This window comes from Phodopus roborovskii, unplaced genomic scaffold (genome assembly GCF_943737965.1).
Source record: "Phodopus roborovskii unplaced genomic scaffold, PHOROB, whole genome shotgun sequence".
NCBI classification, from domain to species: domain Eukaryota; kingdom Metazoa; phylum Chordata; class Mammalia; order Rodentia; family Cricetidae; genus Phodopus; species Phodopus roborovskii.
The window spans coordinates 1,147,336-1,164,832 of NW_026126461.1; the positions used below are offsets into that span (position 1 = coordinate 1,147,336).

At 53.8% G+C, this 17,497-nt stretch overlaps 1 protein-coding gene across 1 annotated transcript; it reads right to left on the reverse strand.

The window, feature by feature from the left end:
* Positions 1 to 9,524: 9,524 nt before the first annotated feature.
* On the reverse strand, positions 9,525 to 17,093 carry Ecel1 (endothelin converting enzyme like 1). Its single transcript, XM_051190720.1, has 17 exons — positions 16,226 to 17,093; positions 15,559 to 15,627; positions 15,346 to 15,456; positions 15,173 to 15,265; positions 14,877 to 15,001; positions 14,037 to 14,259; positions 13,469 to 13,567; positions 12,965 to 13,039; positions 12,730 to 12,833; positions 12,436 to 12,494; positions 12,306 to 12,357; positions 11,358 to 11,425; positions 11,097 to 11,221; positions 10,734 to 10,799; positions 10,282 to 10,377; positions 9,974 to 10,050; positions 9,525 to 9,830 (listed from the first exon to the last, which is right to left on the reverse strand). The coding sequence occupies exons 1-17, from the start codon at positions 17,009 to 17,011 to the stop codon at positions 9,731 to 9,733; spliced, it is 2,328 nt and encodes a 775-aa protein (XP_051046677.1). The 5' UTR covers positions 17,012 to 17,093; the 3' UTR covers positions 9,525 to 9,730.
* Between the last annotated feature and the right edge of the window lie 404 nt (positions 17,094 to 17,497).

Genomic DNA, 17,497 nt, shown 5'->3' on the forward strand with positions numbered 1-17,497 from the left:
GAGTTTGAGACCAGCCTGGTCTACAGAGTGAGTTCCAGGACAGGCTCTAAAGCTACACAGAGAAACCCTGTCTCAATCCCTCCCACCCCCCCAAAAAGAACCTCAAGGACAGGCCAATATAGATACCTGAATACTAACAATGCCCCCTCTCACCTTTTTGTTAAAAGGACATCCTCACTAAGAGGGCATAAGTAGGGAGGGAAAGCACAATTTTTTAAAAAGCTTTTTACCAAGTGCCTAAACGGACAGCTCTCATTGCCTTAATAAGTGCCAGCACGGGGAACCTGCATAAGACCGAACAAGGCAGGCCCTCTGAACGTGGGTGTCAGTTCAGGGACTTGGGCAGTCTATGGGGCCACTGGCAATGGAACCAGGATTTATCCCTAGTGCACAAATGGACTTTGGGAGCCCATTCCCTATGCAGGGATACTCTGTCAGCCTAGATACATAGGAAGTGCATAGGCCCTGCCCCAAATGATATGACAGACCTTGATGATCCCCCATGGGAGGCCTCACCCTGTGTGAGGAGTGGATGGGGTGGAATGGGGAGATGGTGAGCGGAGTGGGAGGATGGGAGAGAGAGGGAATTGGGATTGGTTTGTATAATAAGATTTTTTTTTTACAGTGTGTATTGTTTTGTTTTTCGCTTTTTTGCTTTTTGGATTTTGATTTTTCACGACAGGGTTTCTCTGTGTTGTTTTGGAGCCTGTCCTGGAACTAGCTCTGTAGATCAGGCTGGCCTCAAACTCACAGAGATCTGCCTGCCTCTGCCTCCCGAGTGCTGGGATTAAAGGCGTGAGCCACCAACGCCTGGCTTAATAAGATTGTTTTTTAACTTAAATTAAAAAAAAAAATGTCAGCACACACATCTTGAAGAAGAGCCAGGCATGGTGCTATAGCCTTGCAATTTCTAGCACTTTGGAGGCTGAGGCAGGAGGATAGCCACAGATTCAAGACCAGCTTGGGCTACATAAGGCAGCCTGGACAATACAGCGAGACACTGCCTCAAAAAAAAAAAAAAAAAAAAAAAAGAGGAAAAGGAAAAAGAAGAGGAGGTGGATGAAGAGGAGAGGAAGGGAGAGAGAGAAGAGGGGGGAGAGGAGGAGCCAGATGGTTCCAGGTACTGGGGAGGCTGAGGCAGGAGGATTTCTTGAGCTCAGCAGTTGCAGATTAGCTGGGGCAGCATAGTGAGACTGTCAGCAGCAGTAGGGACAAGGCAGAGAATGACTGACAGGGTGGACTCGGGACACCTCCGTATAGGACTTTGCCACAATTATCCCAGACTCACTTTTTCTGGCCACACCGATCATTGTTACCGAGCATCACAGAGATTCTGCTCTAAGAGGACAATCTTGTTCTTGTAAGCCCACCCCACACCTCCCACAGCTGATGTGTGCCCAGGCTTCTGCTCATGGGGCTGGTTTGACCGTGAATGGAAGAATGGGTGGGTGAGTTGAAGGCACTGAGTCCTGACTGTTGCCCAGAATCCTTTTTAAACATCCTTTCCATCAGCGAAACTTCCACCATGCTCCCCATAGGCCGGTGCTTTTATTCAACAAAGCATTTGCTGTGGGCAGTATATCTCTTCTGCTGTGGCTTGCCTTTAGTGGCTCACACACCAAAAAAAAAAAAAAAAAAAAAAAAAAAGTAGTTTGTGTGTTTCATTATTGGAAGAGAATCCAGAAGATACCTTACGCTGAGATGTGTTAGAGACATATGTACTTTCAGTCAACTGTATAGAAAACCTCCCACACTGGGTAATTTTCTCTAATACTTGTTTCTTCCAATCAACGGCAATGTTTCCCCCACATTTTTCAGGAGTATTTGCTGACAAAGATATGCCTTTCGGTTTGTCGACAGATCATTTACTGTTCATTGTTTCTGCCATTTTTACTGCAGCAGAAAGAAAAAGTGTTTGCCCGGTGTTAGGTGTTTTTCTTTCTTTCTTTCTTTTTTTTTTTTCTTTTGTCTTATGCTATTATGTAAGAAACTTTACAAGAGCTCTCCAAATATTTATCATTGCTTAGGGAAATATCAAAAGTGCTGGGCTGAGAAGCACAGATCCTTAAACATCACAGGGAAAAAAATTGCAGGGGTTTGTCTTCTTGTTCTAAAGGCTGTTTTTAAATGTCTGGTGAACCCTAAGGATTTGATGCTGTCATTGATGAATATCTCAAGGCACAAGGTACCCAGGGCTGAGGCTGTACTAGGAAGGATGGGAGGGGAGTGTTTCAAATAGTACTATAAAAACAGATTTTACATTTCTCTCCCTCCCTTCTCCCTCTTCCCTCCCCCCCCTCTCTGGAGGTCAGAAGTCAGAGGTTCCACCATTTGGGTCTTGGGGATTGAACTCGGATGGTAAGGGTTTGGCAGCAAGCACCTTCGTCTGCTGAGCATCTCAGCAGCCCTCAAAGAGTTCCATAATGTCTGTCCTGCATTCTTCCCACCTCTGTGACATGGTGATGATGGGCACGCGTGGGACTCATCAGCCAGCCACGTCTCTCTGGAGCCACAGCATCATTTGTGGTTTCTTGGCAGGAATCTTGTAAGTCACTCAGCTACCCTGAAGGATAAGTTTGGTCAAAGCTGGATGTTATAATCCATAAATCCACTTAGGTAGACACACTAAACTTGAATACACTGAAATACACACAAAGTGAGTGGATGGGTTGGGGAGAGACAGGGTCAGCCCTGGTTTGCAGCAACCCTGTTGTTCTCCTCTGGGAACCCTGTGACTTCTGCTAGGTGGGTGCCCAGGTGAGAGGTGAAGGTGCCAGTATGGAGCTGTGTGTGTGTGTGTGTGTGTGTGTGTGTGTGTGTGTGTGCGCGCGCGTGCATGCACATGCATGGAGACCAGGAAAGCATTTTAGATATTATTCTCAGGAGCCAGTCACTTTGGTTTTCTGTTTGTTTGTTTGTTTGTTTGCTTTAGAGACAGGGTCTCCTACTGAATCCATAGCTCACTGAATAGACTAGACTGGCCAGCCAGTGACCCCCAGGGGTCCTCCCGGTTCTACCTCCCCAGAGCTGGCATTACACCTGTGCACCAATGTGCCTGATTTTTACATGGGTTCTGGGAATCCAATTCAGCTCCTCCTGTTTGAAAAGTAAACACTTTATTGACTAAGCCATCTTCCCAGCCCACATTGTTTATTGTTTAGCTAAGTTGTTTTTGGACAGAGACTCACAGCCCAGAATCCCTGAACCCTCGGGCATACAGCACCATGCTGGGTTTATGCAGAACTGGGGATCAAACCTAGAACCTTATGTGTCCAAGGCAAACTTTCCACTGACTGAGCTGCATCCCCAGCCTGCAGTTTGACATTGCTTACGAAGAGTGGCTATTCCTGCCCTGGGTTGTCCACTATACGGGGTTGTGGAAAAGCATGTGACAGAAGCATTTCTGAAGGTACTCTGGCACATGGTAGGTCCTCAAGAGCACAAAGTAGGCACTAATGAGGGCCTGGTACCCTCTAGCCAAATTCCCAAGGGCCAGATGCGCAGGACCCTGGGCAGGATAACACCTCCTGATGTGGCCACCTTGTCCAGGCATGGATTCGCCCCAGCCAGGGCCAGAGGGCACCACAGACTCTCACTGCCTGCCCCCTGCTCACAGACCCCTTCCGAACACTGACAGCTGGCACAGCTGCCTTAGCCACTTGGGAGGATTCAGGCAGGTGCCAGGTATGCCCTCCTCTTGCCCTTGCTGCTGATGTTGCATCTGACACTGGTCCTAGAAACAGGTGCCTCTACTGGTTAGCATTTGCGTGACAAGATATGGCCCCTTGAGGAAGCCTGCTCATGATCCAGCCTCTGACCTTCCAGAAGCCTACAAAGCAGCATGGGGTTTCCAATCATACCCCCGATCGAAGGTGGCCCCAGGGCCTATTTACTTCTGCTGTTCCAAGTTTCCATGTTTGCCAGCAGCACACACAGCAGCCTGCAGCACCGGCAAGTAGCTAGAAGCTCCCCTTCATGTAACCTTGTCCACTGGGGATGTTAGCGCACAAGCATTGGGCATGATGCCAGGGAACCAAAACGGGAAGGATCCTGACACTGCCTTTCAAGGAAGAAATGGCCTTCTCCTGCCACAATAGTGAGACCCCCAACTAACCTTAACAAAGGACCGCCAGCCCCTGATGCTGTATTCTGGCCCTTTCTAACAGCAGATTTACAGATTCTCACCATGGGCTAGCATGGCATCTCAGATCCTCTTTAACAAAGCCAGGGCTCCTCAGGTAAAAGGAAAATGCTCCCCAAAGAGCCTCCTTCAGACATCACCTCGCAAGCCCCTGACAGCGGCCCCTGCGACTGTTTGGTCCCACGGGAAGATGGGAGAATTTTTCCTTATTTATGCAAAGTATAGACAAGGAGAGATGCGCCTTTACAGCACCGTGTGACAGCAGCTTGGGGATTTGAGCTGCCTGCCGGCCCAATGAATCAGCTGTGAGCGGCTGCCAGAGGCTCCTGCATCCAGGCAGCAGCTGAGGTCGAGGAAGCCGGGCGCCTGCTCTACGTTCCACCAGATGAGCTCATGCTGGACTCTGGCCGGCTTGGGAATGAACCCAACGCCCCATGCATCACTCTAGGCACCTTGAACTTTATACTGATTACTGTGGTAGGAAGGGCAGTGAGGAGGAAGAGTATCTTCTGTGACCCACCGGGGATTTATTTGTGCTATACCTGAACACACTGTCTGGTAGGAATGTGACTTGAGCTGGTAATATGTGGCAAAATGAGGGAGAGTGGAAACAACAGCTATGTTCACAGTTACTCCACCAACACACAGCTATGATGCACAGTGTATAACAGCGCATAGGGGATTTAACCAATGGAGCATATAGGAAGACACCTCAAAGGCAGATTGCAAGTAAACAAAGGCTGAGGGTCTTCACCTCAGGAGACCCCCCCCAGGATCCAAATGAGCCACAACTCATGTCACATGACTAACGGAAAAAGGAGGAGGGTATTTGGTAGGGAGTGGTGTAAGGGAGGGAGGGGACTATGGTTTGCCTTAGACAGAGAAGGAAATTATGTTATCAGGGCAAGGGGGAACAAGGACCCCAGAGTGTGACTCCAACTCTTCATGAGGACTGTGGGAAAGGCCAGGTGGGGTCAAGACAGCCATCTCTCAAGGGGGAAGGGATCCACACTCCCCAGTTCCAATGGTACTCCAGGCAGGCCCCAATACTGTGCGGTAGATGGGGCAGGGAGGAAATGAGCACTCCTCTGCAAGGCTGCCAAGGTCTCTCGGTCAGTTACACGCGTCCAAATCCATGGACTTCAAAACACAATGACAAGTGAGCTTATAAAGCGAGGACCTCCCTGGGGAGGATGGGCTTAGTTTCCCATTGTCCTGAAACCTTCTTGAAGCATATGAAGGAATTATAAATAGCATGATTAAGGATGGATTTTTTTTTCTCCATGAATTCTCCCAAGGACCACCCCCTGCAGATCAATTGCTGTTCAGTGACCTAATCCTGGACAGCAGGCTACTGATTCCAAAGCCCACAGGGTGCCGGCTTCACAAGAAGCCCCTTCACAGTCCCTGTGGGTTTAGAGGTAATGGAAGTGCCTGTGACCCTTTGCTATGGAAGGAGGCAAAGGGAAGATGTTAATTCAGACAGAAACTCTCCTCTTTCAAGGGGTGGGAGAGAAGGAATTCTTGTCTGTACAAATACATCTCTCACTGGTACAGAGGCCATGGGAAGAAAAGGAAAGCTGGGCTCTGAAGTCCGAGCACAGTTCTGCCCTGCCTTGCCCTGCCCTGGCACGGGGTGGCACCAAAGGACGGCGGGGTGGGAGGGAGTGTTCGTTCAGCTTCTAGACAATCCAGAGCCAGCAGGAAAAGGAGAAAATTGAGATCTCTCTTCCCGCCCCCTCTGTGTGTGTGTGTGTGTGTGTGTGTGTGTGTTTCTGTCTCTCTTTGGCCCCCCCATCTCTCTGTGCATACACATTCATGAGTGGGGTACATGTGTGGGAGGCATGCATATATGCACAGCACATAAGTGGAGGTCAGAGGACAAACTGGGGTGGCATCCAGTTTTTATTTGAGATGGCCCTCTCATTGGCCTGGTACTTCACCGCCTGCAGACTTCCAGGGATCTGTCCCACACCACCTTCCTTCTCAACAGTGGGGTGCTAGGAATGTTACCTCACCCAGCTTCTACCTCGATTCAGGAGATCCAAACTCAGGCCCTCACATTCATGAAGCAAATGTTCTGCTAACCAGGGAGAACTATCCGCTACAGCCCTTCTTTTTCTGAAACTAGGTCTCATGGAGCCCACGCTGGCCTTGGAGCTCACTATGTGTTTAGGGATAACCGCTAATTCCTGACCCCCTGCCTCTACTTCCCAAGTGCTGGGATTATGGGTCTGTCTTACCGCCAGTGGTCTTTATGTGGTGCTGGTGTAAAGAAAAGTGGGGGTCTAAAGCCAGCTTTGGAGGGTGGGGAACCCAGAACGTAGAGGAGGAGAGAGGCAGAACACCTCAACAGCCGCATGGCCCTTCTGTGCACCCCCTTCAGCACCCCAAGATTTATCCCTTCTGCAGGTCTGGGACTGTCCCCGATCTTGTATGAGTACTACACTAGAGACTGAAGCACTAGAGAGCTGCCCGGCGTGGGGGGTGGGGAGAAGATGGGGCTGACCACGCCCCCTAGGGCCCATCCCAGAGGGATCTTTATGTGGCAGCCCCTCACTTCCAATATATTTGGAATAAGGTTTTAGCCATTTTAAAAATATGGCACCCTGGGTCGCTGGCGCTGGAGCACACTTCAGGGTGCTAGACGTTTGGATCAGTTCAGAAGGTCAAACACAGGGACACAGAGACCGAAATCTGGGCCCCACTGAACATTTAGAGCAGCCTGGGCCTCAGGGGTAGGTACCCAGCGGCCCTTCAGGTTGTCACACATCCCCTAAGGTCACCAAGCTGGAGATAGATCACTTATCTTCAGGATGTCCCTTCCAGATCTCTCTCTCTCTCTCTCTCTCTCTCTCTCTCTGTGTGTGTGTGTGTGTGTGTGTGGAGTTTTATTAGACAGGGAAGGGAGGGGGATGGAAAGAGAACAGAGGTGAAGAGACACAGAGACAGAGAGAGGACAGAAGAGAAGGAGGAGACAGGAAAAGTCCTGTCTGCCCCAGGGGAACTGTGGGAAAGAGTGTCTTTCTAGGGAGCTTTAAATCCTCCCTTCTTGTCCAGATGAATACCCACACACAAGCTGAGGAGCACCCCCATTATCCCTGGCCTTGAGAATCCAAGAGTTGGACTCACACTCATGGACCACGCCGGGCAGCCATGATGGGGCTGAGGTGGGGTGTTCTGGAGAAACAGCATAGGAAAGGGAAGGGGGACAGCCCGTGTGTGTGTCCACCATCACACATGGCAGTGAGCTAGCGTTAGGGGAGCTCCTCACCATATGCTGCTAAAAGCCCAGAGAAGGCATCTATCTCCTCAAGGTCACACAGCAGTAACCCCTGGGCTCGAGGGCCAGTCACAATGATGGGTGGTGGAATCAGATTCGGCCTAGAAGGGCCAGGCAGCTGATTTCGGAACATATTGCCGGGGGGAAGTAAGGAGGGTCTGGGTGCTTGGGCATGGGTGGATGCATGGGCGCTGACCCGCACTTAGAACGGCCCAGCTCCTTTCCCTGCTACCAACGCTTAGTGGAAGGTTGCATTTGTCACTCCAGGGTGTTGTGTGGAGTATGCCTGCTGTGGAGCCAGTCCTATCACCACCCTTCTGGGCTTCTAGACGCCTGTCACTATGGCCTCGAAGGTTTCTCAGAGCCGCACTGATGTCTCTTCACCAAACAGAATGGAATCTAAGTCGGGGTGGGGGTGGGGGTGGTCAGTGTTGTTCTGGGCTTATGTGCTCTCCTCCACCGCAGGAGATCTAATCAATTCCCAGCTCGGGGCCTGGCTGGCCAGAGAATGGCCACACCCTGTGCTGAAGGTGACGAGAAGACAGAGTCTGGGTGTCTGAATGCAAGAGGACTCAGAAGCCAGCAGGAGAGCTGTTGATGCATCCATCCATCTCTGTGGGTTGCAGTGAAGGTGCTTATGGGTCTCTCTGCAACAGCTGTCTGGGAACTAGTGGGTGACACACAATGGCATTGGGTCTTGGGCTACCTGCTCAGGAACAGTCTCTAACCCAGGAAATTATCCTCTCCCAGCACCCACTGACGTCCTCAGCAGGGTGTGGTTGGAGTTGGGGAACTTGGCTTCTAGCCCTGAGGCCTCCCTTGACTTCACCTGCAGAGGCAGAAAGGAGTGGACTTGGATAGAGCTGGGGAATCTTGGCAGAGACATGGAGGCTGGGTCTGGAGCTCCGATTCTATCTAGATCCAGTCCAGAAGGGTGGGGCAAGCCTAGGACATGAGGGGTACCACACATCAGAACCCCAAAATATCTCATAGGTCAAGGCGCAAGAAGTGTCCTTCTACCTAAGCTACCTAAGGCACATGCTATATATGTACCCAGCCCTGCATGAGGAGAAACCACTCCTGCATGGAACACACCTCCAAGGAGTGTCATGAAAGTGTCCCTGGCTAGCAGTTCTGAGCTGGACTCTGTGCCTGAGACTGAGCAGTGTACCCTCTGCAGTTTTTTCCAATGCCCTGGAATCCTGTGTGACCATCGCAGACTATACTGGCCACTCTGGGGCTTCCTCCTCAGAGTCTGCCCCTCATCAGGACACACTATCGTACACCAAACTCAGATAGTTGGGACTTTTAAAATGTCACTTGAGGCTGGGGACACTGGTCAAACAGTCTCTGAGCATGCCAGTAGTGTGCTGGGCTGGCAAAAGATGGACCCTTGTGGTGACATGGAGATGGGAGCCATTGAAGAAAAGAATCAGACCTGGGGGAAGGCAGATGGCCACTGACCTCCTTCCTTGTAGACACGGGGTCTCTCAGGCTGCCCAGCACAGCTCTCCATGACTGGATAGCACCAGTAGGTAGCCATGACCAGCCCAGAAGGTACTTTCTATAACCACCACTGGTTATGCCTGGAGCTCCCCAGCTAATTACCTACCACTCCTTAGCTCACATAGGAGCCCCCACTCCAAGCTCCAGACGGCCAGATGCTATGGAGGCTGGCCTCAAGTCGATGGGACCTGGGGCCCCACCTTCCTAGGCAAGAAGCTGACACACTGGAAGAAACACCGGCTTTCCATTGCCAGCAAATCCCTGTATCATCCCCAAAATCAAAGGCAGGTCAGCAGGCCACAGGGCTGGGCTTGGGGTGCCCTTGAAGGAAACTCCCTCATGGCTGTGGGGAGCAGAGAGGAGCAGTAGTTAGTAGAGAGGTGAAACAGGGTATCTAGATGTGCTACAGCCTGAGCTTCCCAGCCAGAGGACCCTCCATTTCTGCTTAGTCTGGAGGCCAAGGTGATAGAGATAGCACAGCAGCTTTATTGACCAGACTTATCAGCAAGAACACATCAGTGGCACCTGTACAGTCCAGCCCCAGCTGGGGTCCAGCTGCCTAGAGCCAGGTGTGGGGGCCTCCTATCCCCTCCTCGAGTGCCCCCGGAACCCAGCCTTACCCCTATTCCAGGCCCTCGCTGGAGCAAAGGCCTGAAGGGGATGGGAAGACAGTCGCATAAAGGTTGGAAGGCATGGAACCTGGAGCAGGGCAGCATGGGGCTCATGCTGCCCCAGCAGCTGGCGGAGGTGATCCGTGCAGGGCAGTAGGGGCGTGCAGGTAGACAGACAGACAGCCAGGCTCACCACACAGAGCATTTGTGGACAGGGTTCATGGGAGAGTCCTTGGGGCAGTGGAAGGCCCGGCCGAACTCCTCAAACTGGGACACGCTGCCCAGGACCCTAGGATGGGGGAGAGACCCCAGCGGCGTGGGCTTCACGAGCCACCCTAACACTTTGTCTGGGTTGACCCATGTCCCTTCTTGTCCCCTCTGCCCCCATGCAGACACAAGGAGGGGGCTGCCCAGGAAGGCGGATGGGCATACCGGTAATGCTCGGGTGCATGCTTGTCTGTCAGCACCTGCAGGTAGATGGACTGCGACCGTCGCTTGATGCACCAATTCTGGGCCGCAGCAGATAGAGGGGAGGAGAGGAAGAAATGCAACCTGGCGTCTGCTGCTTACTCCCTGCCCCTTCTCCCACACTTAGGCCCCAGCAGGAGCCTTGGGCCATGGGAGATAGGCTGGGCCTTGGGAATGATCATTTGAGGCCTGAGCAAGGTTGAGACTGAGCCTGGACACCGTGTTCCCTACCCAGCCCTGCCCAACCCCTATCAGGTCTCCATGCAGCCCACCTGGGCAAAGGCAATGAAGAAAAGCTGGTTATGCGTGTACTTGAGCCGGTGCAGCGGGTGCTCTGGACCATGCTCCCGGACCCACTTCTGATAGGCCTGGGGGTGCAGAGAGCTGCTGTGAGCACCTAGGCTGCACAGGCCCATTCTCCATCCTCCACCGGGCCATCCTCCCAGGAGGAGACTAGCCCCTCCCACACCAGCCCCGTGCTACCACCCATTCTGCTGTGTTCCCTGCCCGTCCACCTTCCCGCTTTGGCATGTTGATCCCAGAACTGTGCCACCCCCTCCAGGCGGTCCTCTCTGCTCTCCCAGTGGAGGTGCTGCCCCCAAAGGTCCCCAGCTGGGGCCAGAGCGCCGGCAGGATGAGAAGGGAGGAACTGTGTCCCCAGTCTGGGCTTCTCATCCACCTCCACCCATCCGCCAGCAGAGACAGAGTAGGCTGGGTGGCTCACGTAGTAGGCCAGCTTGAGGCCTCCCATGTCTGCGATGTTCTCACCAAGTGTGTGCTTCCCATTCACCTGCCAGAAAGGAAGAGAAAGAGGCTGTACGGGGCCTGCAGGCCCCCACAGAGGCCACTGCCCTGAGCTCCTGCCCTCCCCGTTTCCCAGGGAACTCTGGAAAGCCTTTTCCTGCCCTCACCCCTCCACATGCACCATGCGAGTCTTCTTCGTGAACTATGTGGCTGTTGGTGTACATGGGAATCTGGAGCATGTGTGGATATATGCGTACACGTACACGTACACATACACGAGCATGCATGCTTCCAGTCTGTGGCCAGACAAAGGGGCATTAATGATAAGGTGGGAAGGTCTCACCCGCTGGTTGTAGACGGTGAAGTTGTCATAGAGGCGAATAATGCACTCGGCCTTGTGCAGAAAGCGGCTGTAGGAAGCCTCTGTCCACCAGTGCAACAGGTTTCCTGAGCGGTCATACTGGCCCCCTGTGGGCAGTGGATGGGCATGCCAGCCAGCATGCCAAGAATGCGCCTCACCCTGAGGCCAGGCTGGGCACTAAGCCCCTCCTCTCCACCAGCCAACCGCAGCTCATCCCCTGGGTCTCTCCCACTCTGGCCTTACCCCAGTCATCGTAGCCATGGGTCAGCTCATGTCCAATGATTGTGCCAATGCCCCCGTAGTTCAGAGACCTGGGATCAAGGCAGCAGGTCAGGCCCTAGCCCTCACCTTCTCTCTGAGAGCCCCATATTGCTGCCCACCCCCTACTGCCCCCGCAGGTGTCCAGAGCTCTAAGCATCTCCAAGGTCCCGGCATGTGTCCCTCAGCTCCCTCACAGGCCCCATGAAAGGAACCAGTGACACATGGCTAGCTGTGTTTTGGGAAATAACATCTTACAAAGATGATAGAGGCTGTGAGTTTAAAAAAAAAAAAGCAGCAAGGAAACGGAGGAATTCACTGGAGGGCTAGGCCTCCTTCCTCGTCTCTGTGTCCCTCCACTTTCTGGGTAAGGGGTATGCTAGTTAGCTTTGGCTGTAAGCCTGCCACAGCCCAGAATCATCTGAGCTAGTCTTAGTAAGGGATTGCCCAGCTCAGATTGGCGTCTGGCCATGTCTTTGAGAGACTGGATTGATGACTGATGTGGGAGAACCCGGTCCACTGTGGGCGTCACCATCCCTAGGCAGGTGGGCCCAGGCTGTATAAGAGAGTAGGCTGAGCATGAGCCGGACAGCAAGCTAGAGAGTGAGCAAGCAGCATTCCTCCACGGGTTCTTGCCCGGATTCCCTCAATAATGGACTGCGACCTAGAAGTGTAAGGTAAATAACCCTTTTCCTCCCCAGGTTGCCTCTGGTCAGGTTACTTTATTGCAACAACAGTGATCAAACTAGAACAAGGGTATAATCAGAAAGGTATTGCTTACAGTTTCTTCTAAATAACAACAGATGAAATGAAATGGGACTATGGGAACCCACGGTGTGTAGCTGAAATTGCTCAGTTCTCCCCCATCCTGCAACCTCCTACCTGTAGACAGGGATGGTGGACCTAGTTGTACTCTTTAAGTTTCCTACTTACTGTGGGAAGTCAGGATCATACAGGGTGGGCTGCAGGATGCCAGCTGGGAAAACTAAAAGGAAGGTATGGTTAGTGGGAAACACATTCACTTCCAGGCCCACTGGGGGAGGGTCAGGACACATCTCCTTACCCATTTGGTTCTTGTTGGGTAGATAGTAGGCATTCAGGGCCTGTGGAGGGAGCAGCCACCTATGCAAGGAGACCAGAGTCACCTGGAGGGTACACACTTCTTCCCCTAAGATCCTTATATCCTAGCTTCCTTCAAGGTGGTCCTGATAGCACAGCTAGCTTCTAACAGTGCATCCTCCCCTGGCCATCACCTTATTCTCCTGTGTTCTACACAGACCCATGTACCCAGCCTGTCAGCATACTCTCACTTCCCTCTTGGCCCTCCTTGACCCCTAGCCCAGGGCCAGGCACCCACGTGGATTTGTCCACTTCCTGTCGAATCTTCTTGACAGACAACTGGATACTGAATCGGATGCTGTTCAGGATGTTCTTGAAGTAGGTCTTCTCATGGACCTCAAACTGCATGGAGATGGGCAGTGCTCAGCCACAAGCTGGGGAAGGGCCAGGCCATTCATTGAGGAACCATGATTCCTCCTCCAAGTCTGGTGATGGGCTTCCCTGGGGCCTGGAGGCAATGAAACCCTGCCTACCTCATATTCTTTGTCTACAGCCTCAGGTTTCAGCAGGAAGTCTGGGTAGCCAACCATGACCATCATGTACTGGAGCTGCAGTGAGAAACAGAGCAGGAGACCCGGGGCTCAGGAGACAGCCTCTCATGGGAAAATAAAAATAAATAAATAAATAAAAATAAAACACAAAAACTAAAGAGCTTCAGACTAGCCTGGGCCTAGGATCAAGGTAGGAGAGAGCAGACCAGTCAATGCCATAAAGGTGTCTTTGCCTCTTTCCTCCCTCTTTTTTTTTTTTTTTTTTTTTTTTTTCCTTTTTCTGGTTTTTCGAGACAGGGTTTCTCTATGTAACAACCTAGCTGTCCTGGAACTCCCTCTGCAGACCAGGCTGGCTTCAAGCTTCTGCCTCCTAAATGCACCACCACCTCCTGGCTCTTTCCTCTTCTTATTCCCAGTGCCTGACACCCAGTAGGCACTCAAATAATATTTGTGGAGCCAACAACTGGGACTCAGACCCTATCTCACCTTGGCCCGAGCAGCTGCCTTGGTCTGGGCATCCATCCAGTCCAGCTCCTCCAGGCGCTGGCCCAAGATGTACTTGATATCTTCCACTAGCTGCTGTACCTGAGGGTCAGACATCAGGGATCCAGAGTCAACTGAGGAAGCTTTAGACCTGACCCCAGCCCCTGGCACCAAAGGTATTCCTATCATCTAATACAACTTCTTCAGTAGAGGACACCATGCTGTGCACCAAGGAGAGATATAGAAAGTAAGGCCCTACACTCAACAGCATGAGAGCAAGCTCCCAGGCTGGAGAGGGAGCCATCCCAGCACAATTCTATACAGTCCTAAGGTCATGTCTCCTGGGCATGGCTAAGAAGGACCCTCAGGGGAAACGCAGAGCAAGCCACATGCAGCTGACTGCATACAAGCATCCTAGGGGAGGAGAGGCCCAGGGAGGAGCATCTTAGATCCTCAGGGACAGCTAAGGCCTATGCCCGACCTATGCCCTGAGCCACAAGGGGATGTATGGGGGCTTCCATTGTCCACACAGAGCTCTTGCACCCCCACCCTAGACCCAGGGCAGCCTGACCTTGGCTTTACTGGCAGCCGAGAAGTGCTCGTGTACAAAGAGGGCACCAAGAGCCATGCCAAAGTGGCGGTTGGCCTGGCCCAGGCAGACTCGGGCCAACTCCTGGGGTTTGTCACTGCCCTCCATCTCTCTGGCCAGCTCGTGCAGTGCCTCACGGAATGGTGGGGACAGGTGCTCACTCAGAACCACCACCACACGCCACACTAGGTAGTTGTGTAGGATCCTGGAGGCCAGGTAAAGCAGGGGATTGTCCAGGCAGACATGCAGGGTAGGTCACGCAGTCCTACCTGCCTGTGCTCCCTTGCTAGGATAGGACCCAGTACCCACCCTGCCCACTAAGAAGGGGAAGGAGGTCAATTTGGATATGCAGAAATCGGTTTTGAAATGTTCCCAACCCCAGCCACGATGCAGAATGTGACCTTGTTAATAACAAGAGCCCCTAAGCCTAACCCTGATGGGCCAGCATCATTTCCAGCTTTTGTATGGGTCATCGAGCACTCAGAGATGGTTGCCTAGATGGCCTTCTCTTCCTTCCATGGATGTGCATGGATTTTCCCCAAGGATCTTTAGCTACATATCCCTTAGTGACGTCCAAACTCTCTGCCTCAACATCCCAGGAGGTGAGGATCACTGAAGGGAATCCCAGTCTATTCAGCCTTCCACAGGGGAGGAGTGGGCACCAGCATATGACCCCAGGAACTGATTGCCATCCCAGAGCTCCCACCTGCCTCCTGAAGTGTGGTTTACAAAGGTCGCCAGTGCACAGCTCTAGGTTGCTGGGGGCAGGGGATGCTAAGGCAAGGAGCCAAGAACACAGGAGTGGGGGATCTGCAGCCTCACCTGCGGGGTGTGGTGCGGATGAGCTGTGACACCTGCTGCATGTAGTCTGTAGCTAGCAGCACCACCTCCTCATCCTCAGAGAAGTCCTCCTGGAAGATTTGGTCCAGCAGCCACTTCCACTGCAACTATGGGCCAAGGGCAGGGAAGCAAGAGACAGCAAAGGGGTCAAAGAGAGGCAACCAAGGCACGTGGACATGGGAGGAAGGGGTCATGGATGACCTCGGACAAACCTAAAGAAGGTGACCTGCTATCCCAGCCCCCAGCATCACCCATCTACCAGGTCTGGGAACACTCACGTGGGGGGTGATCTTCTGTAGCTGTCCCAGAGTCACTTTGTTGTACATGGAGCTGACATCTCGACGGAGATCATCATATTCTGACACAGAGATCTGGAGTGGAGACCAGAGAGACCCGACATATGCTTCCTGCCCATGTCCCATCCCCAGGAGCTCCAGCCCCTCCCACTCACATTGGCCAGCCTCTGTTCCAGCTGAAGGATCTCTTGAGCCTTCTGTTCCACAGAATCCGCCCCCAACAGTCTGAGAAGACGCTCCATGAACACCCTGTATGCTGCCAGAATCTACACCAGGAAGGAGCTCCTCAGTTAGCAGGAGGGAGACACCTTCCCCTGGAGCCCCTTCCTTTGCGGAAGGAAGCGCCACCCCACGCCATGCCCAGGCACCTTCTCACTCTCCTCATCTTGAGCTAGATACAGGGTTCTCTCTGGCAAGGTGAGCCCGTCTTGGTCAATCTGAGGAGAGAAACAGGGACTCCAGATCAGAAGTGAATGGCCAGTTTTCCATCGTTCTCACCCAACTGCCACAAAAGAGAAGGCGGGCCAAACAGATCCATTGCCACAAGCCCCAGGAGCATGAAACCCAGCCCCTCCCTCCATCCAGAGACGCTAGCCAAACCCCATCACTGTTAGTCTAGTCTGAAGACACCTTGGAGAGCCCACCCTTCACTACTTTCCCAACCAGCCTTCACTTTCCCACCCGTAGGGACACCATGGGGCGCAGTATTGGGAGTTGGTGCTTCTGGAATTCCTGGCCAACCCCAGCCTTTCAGGGAGGTAGCCCACGGTCCCCCACTCCCCGAACCCCGCCTGCCTTAGGGCTGGGAATTGCGGCTCCCGCGGCTCAGCTAAACACCGCAATTACTCCAGGGAAATTACTTGCGCCCTCCTCCCGCGCTCTGCCGGTGCGCGCTCCACTCCTCCCCGCGCCCCTCGCAGTCCGAAGCCGCATCTCCAGCGCGGGATTGAGCTTCGGGCAAGCGGCAACGAGGGTCCCAGGTCTCATGCGGGGTGCAGGGTTTGCGGTGGTGGGGTGGGGGGGTGACACACTCACACGGATGACGTAGCGCGAGGAGTTCCTGTCGTCCAGGCTGACTGTGAGCGAGAAGAGCGCGGCCGCGCTGTACACGCCTTGCGCCTTGTACAGCAGTCGGTTGAGGTCCCAGCGAGCCGCCCCCGGGTGATCGGCCGTGCCACCCAGGTCCCAGCCACCGCAGTCCTCGATGACCTCGAGCATGGGCCGCGGCCCGAGCCTCTCGATCTCGCGCATGTCGAGGCACGAGCGGAAGAAGGCGCGCACCTTGCGCTGCGCAGCGCCGCCGGGGCCTCCCGCAGGTCTCGCCAGCAGGCGCCGCAGACGCTCCTCGTTCTGCTCGCCGATGGCCGCGATCGTGCCGTAGGTGAGCTTGTCGTCGGGGATGGCGTGGCGCCGCAGCCAGCCCCCGCACGCGAACGAGTAGAAGTCCTGGCACGGGTCGATGCTGGCGTCCAAGTTGGCAGACAGGAAGCGGGCGGCGCGCGCGAAGGCCTTGCGCTCGGGGCAGCCCTCAGGACAGGCTCCGCCACCGCCCGCCGCTCCGGGGCCCAGGTACTTGAGCGCCAGCATGGCCGCCAGGATGGCGCAGAGGCCGGCGGCGAACACCAGCCCCGACAGCAGGCACACCTCGCGTCGATTCCAACGCGGCAGCCCGGCCCGGGTCCCGCTAGCGCTGCGCCCTGCACCCCTCGGGAAGCCTGGGGGCAGCGAGGTCCCTCGGGCGCCCCCGGTGCCACACCGGCTTACGTACTTGACTTCCTGGAACTCATCGTAGTGTGCTGTCATGGAATAAGGGGCCTCCATGGTGCCGAGGCTGTGCCCGCACACGCCTTGTTGGGTTGGTTATAGGCTGCTTCAGGCTACCGGCTTTCTGGTCGGCTCCCACATGGTCACAGCTGTAGGGAGGGAACATTAGCAGGCTCAGAGAGGCCCTAGAAAGCGAGGGGGGCCAGGACAGGAACAACGGATGCAGGTTAGTTTAAGAAGATGGAGGCCACCTGTGATCCACAACCAAAGCCTGTGCCTGGCTGGCTTCACTTTACCACCCAAGGAAGAAGGAAAGAGGAGGGCTCAGTAGCCACCAGCTCTTACAGGAATAGAGTCTTTTAACCTGCCTCCCCACGTCTCCATCGCAGAGTTGGGAATGCCTTAGCACAAAGCAAAAGAACACCGAGCACAAAGTGGGGCTTCACTGGCAACCTGTTTCCCTTGCCTTCGCCTTTCTAGCCCATCATCTGCTCCAGCCAAGGCCAGATGGGGGAGGGGGAAAGCAGAAGCCAGAGAAAGGAG

What these genes read in the sequence shown, in the direction of transcription:
- Ecel1 (XM_051190720.1), bottom strand. Translation starts at nt 17,011, where the DNA reads ATGGAGGCCCCTTATTCCATGACAGCACACTACGATGAGTTCCAGGAA. An exon ending in CCTCGCGCTACGTCATCCGT is followed by an intron (nt 15,628 to 16,225) that starts GTGAGTGTGTCA and finishes TTCTCTCCTCAG; the next exon opens with ATTGACCAAGACGGGCTCAC. An exon ending in TCTTCATTGCCTTTGCCCAG is followed by an intron (nt 10,051 to 10,281) that starts GTGGGCTGCATG and finishes GCTGCGGCCCAG; the next exon opens with AATTGGTGCATCAAGCGACG.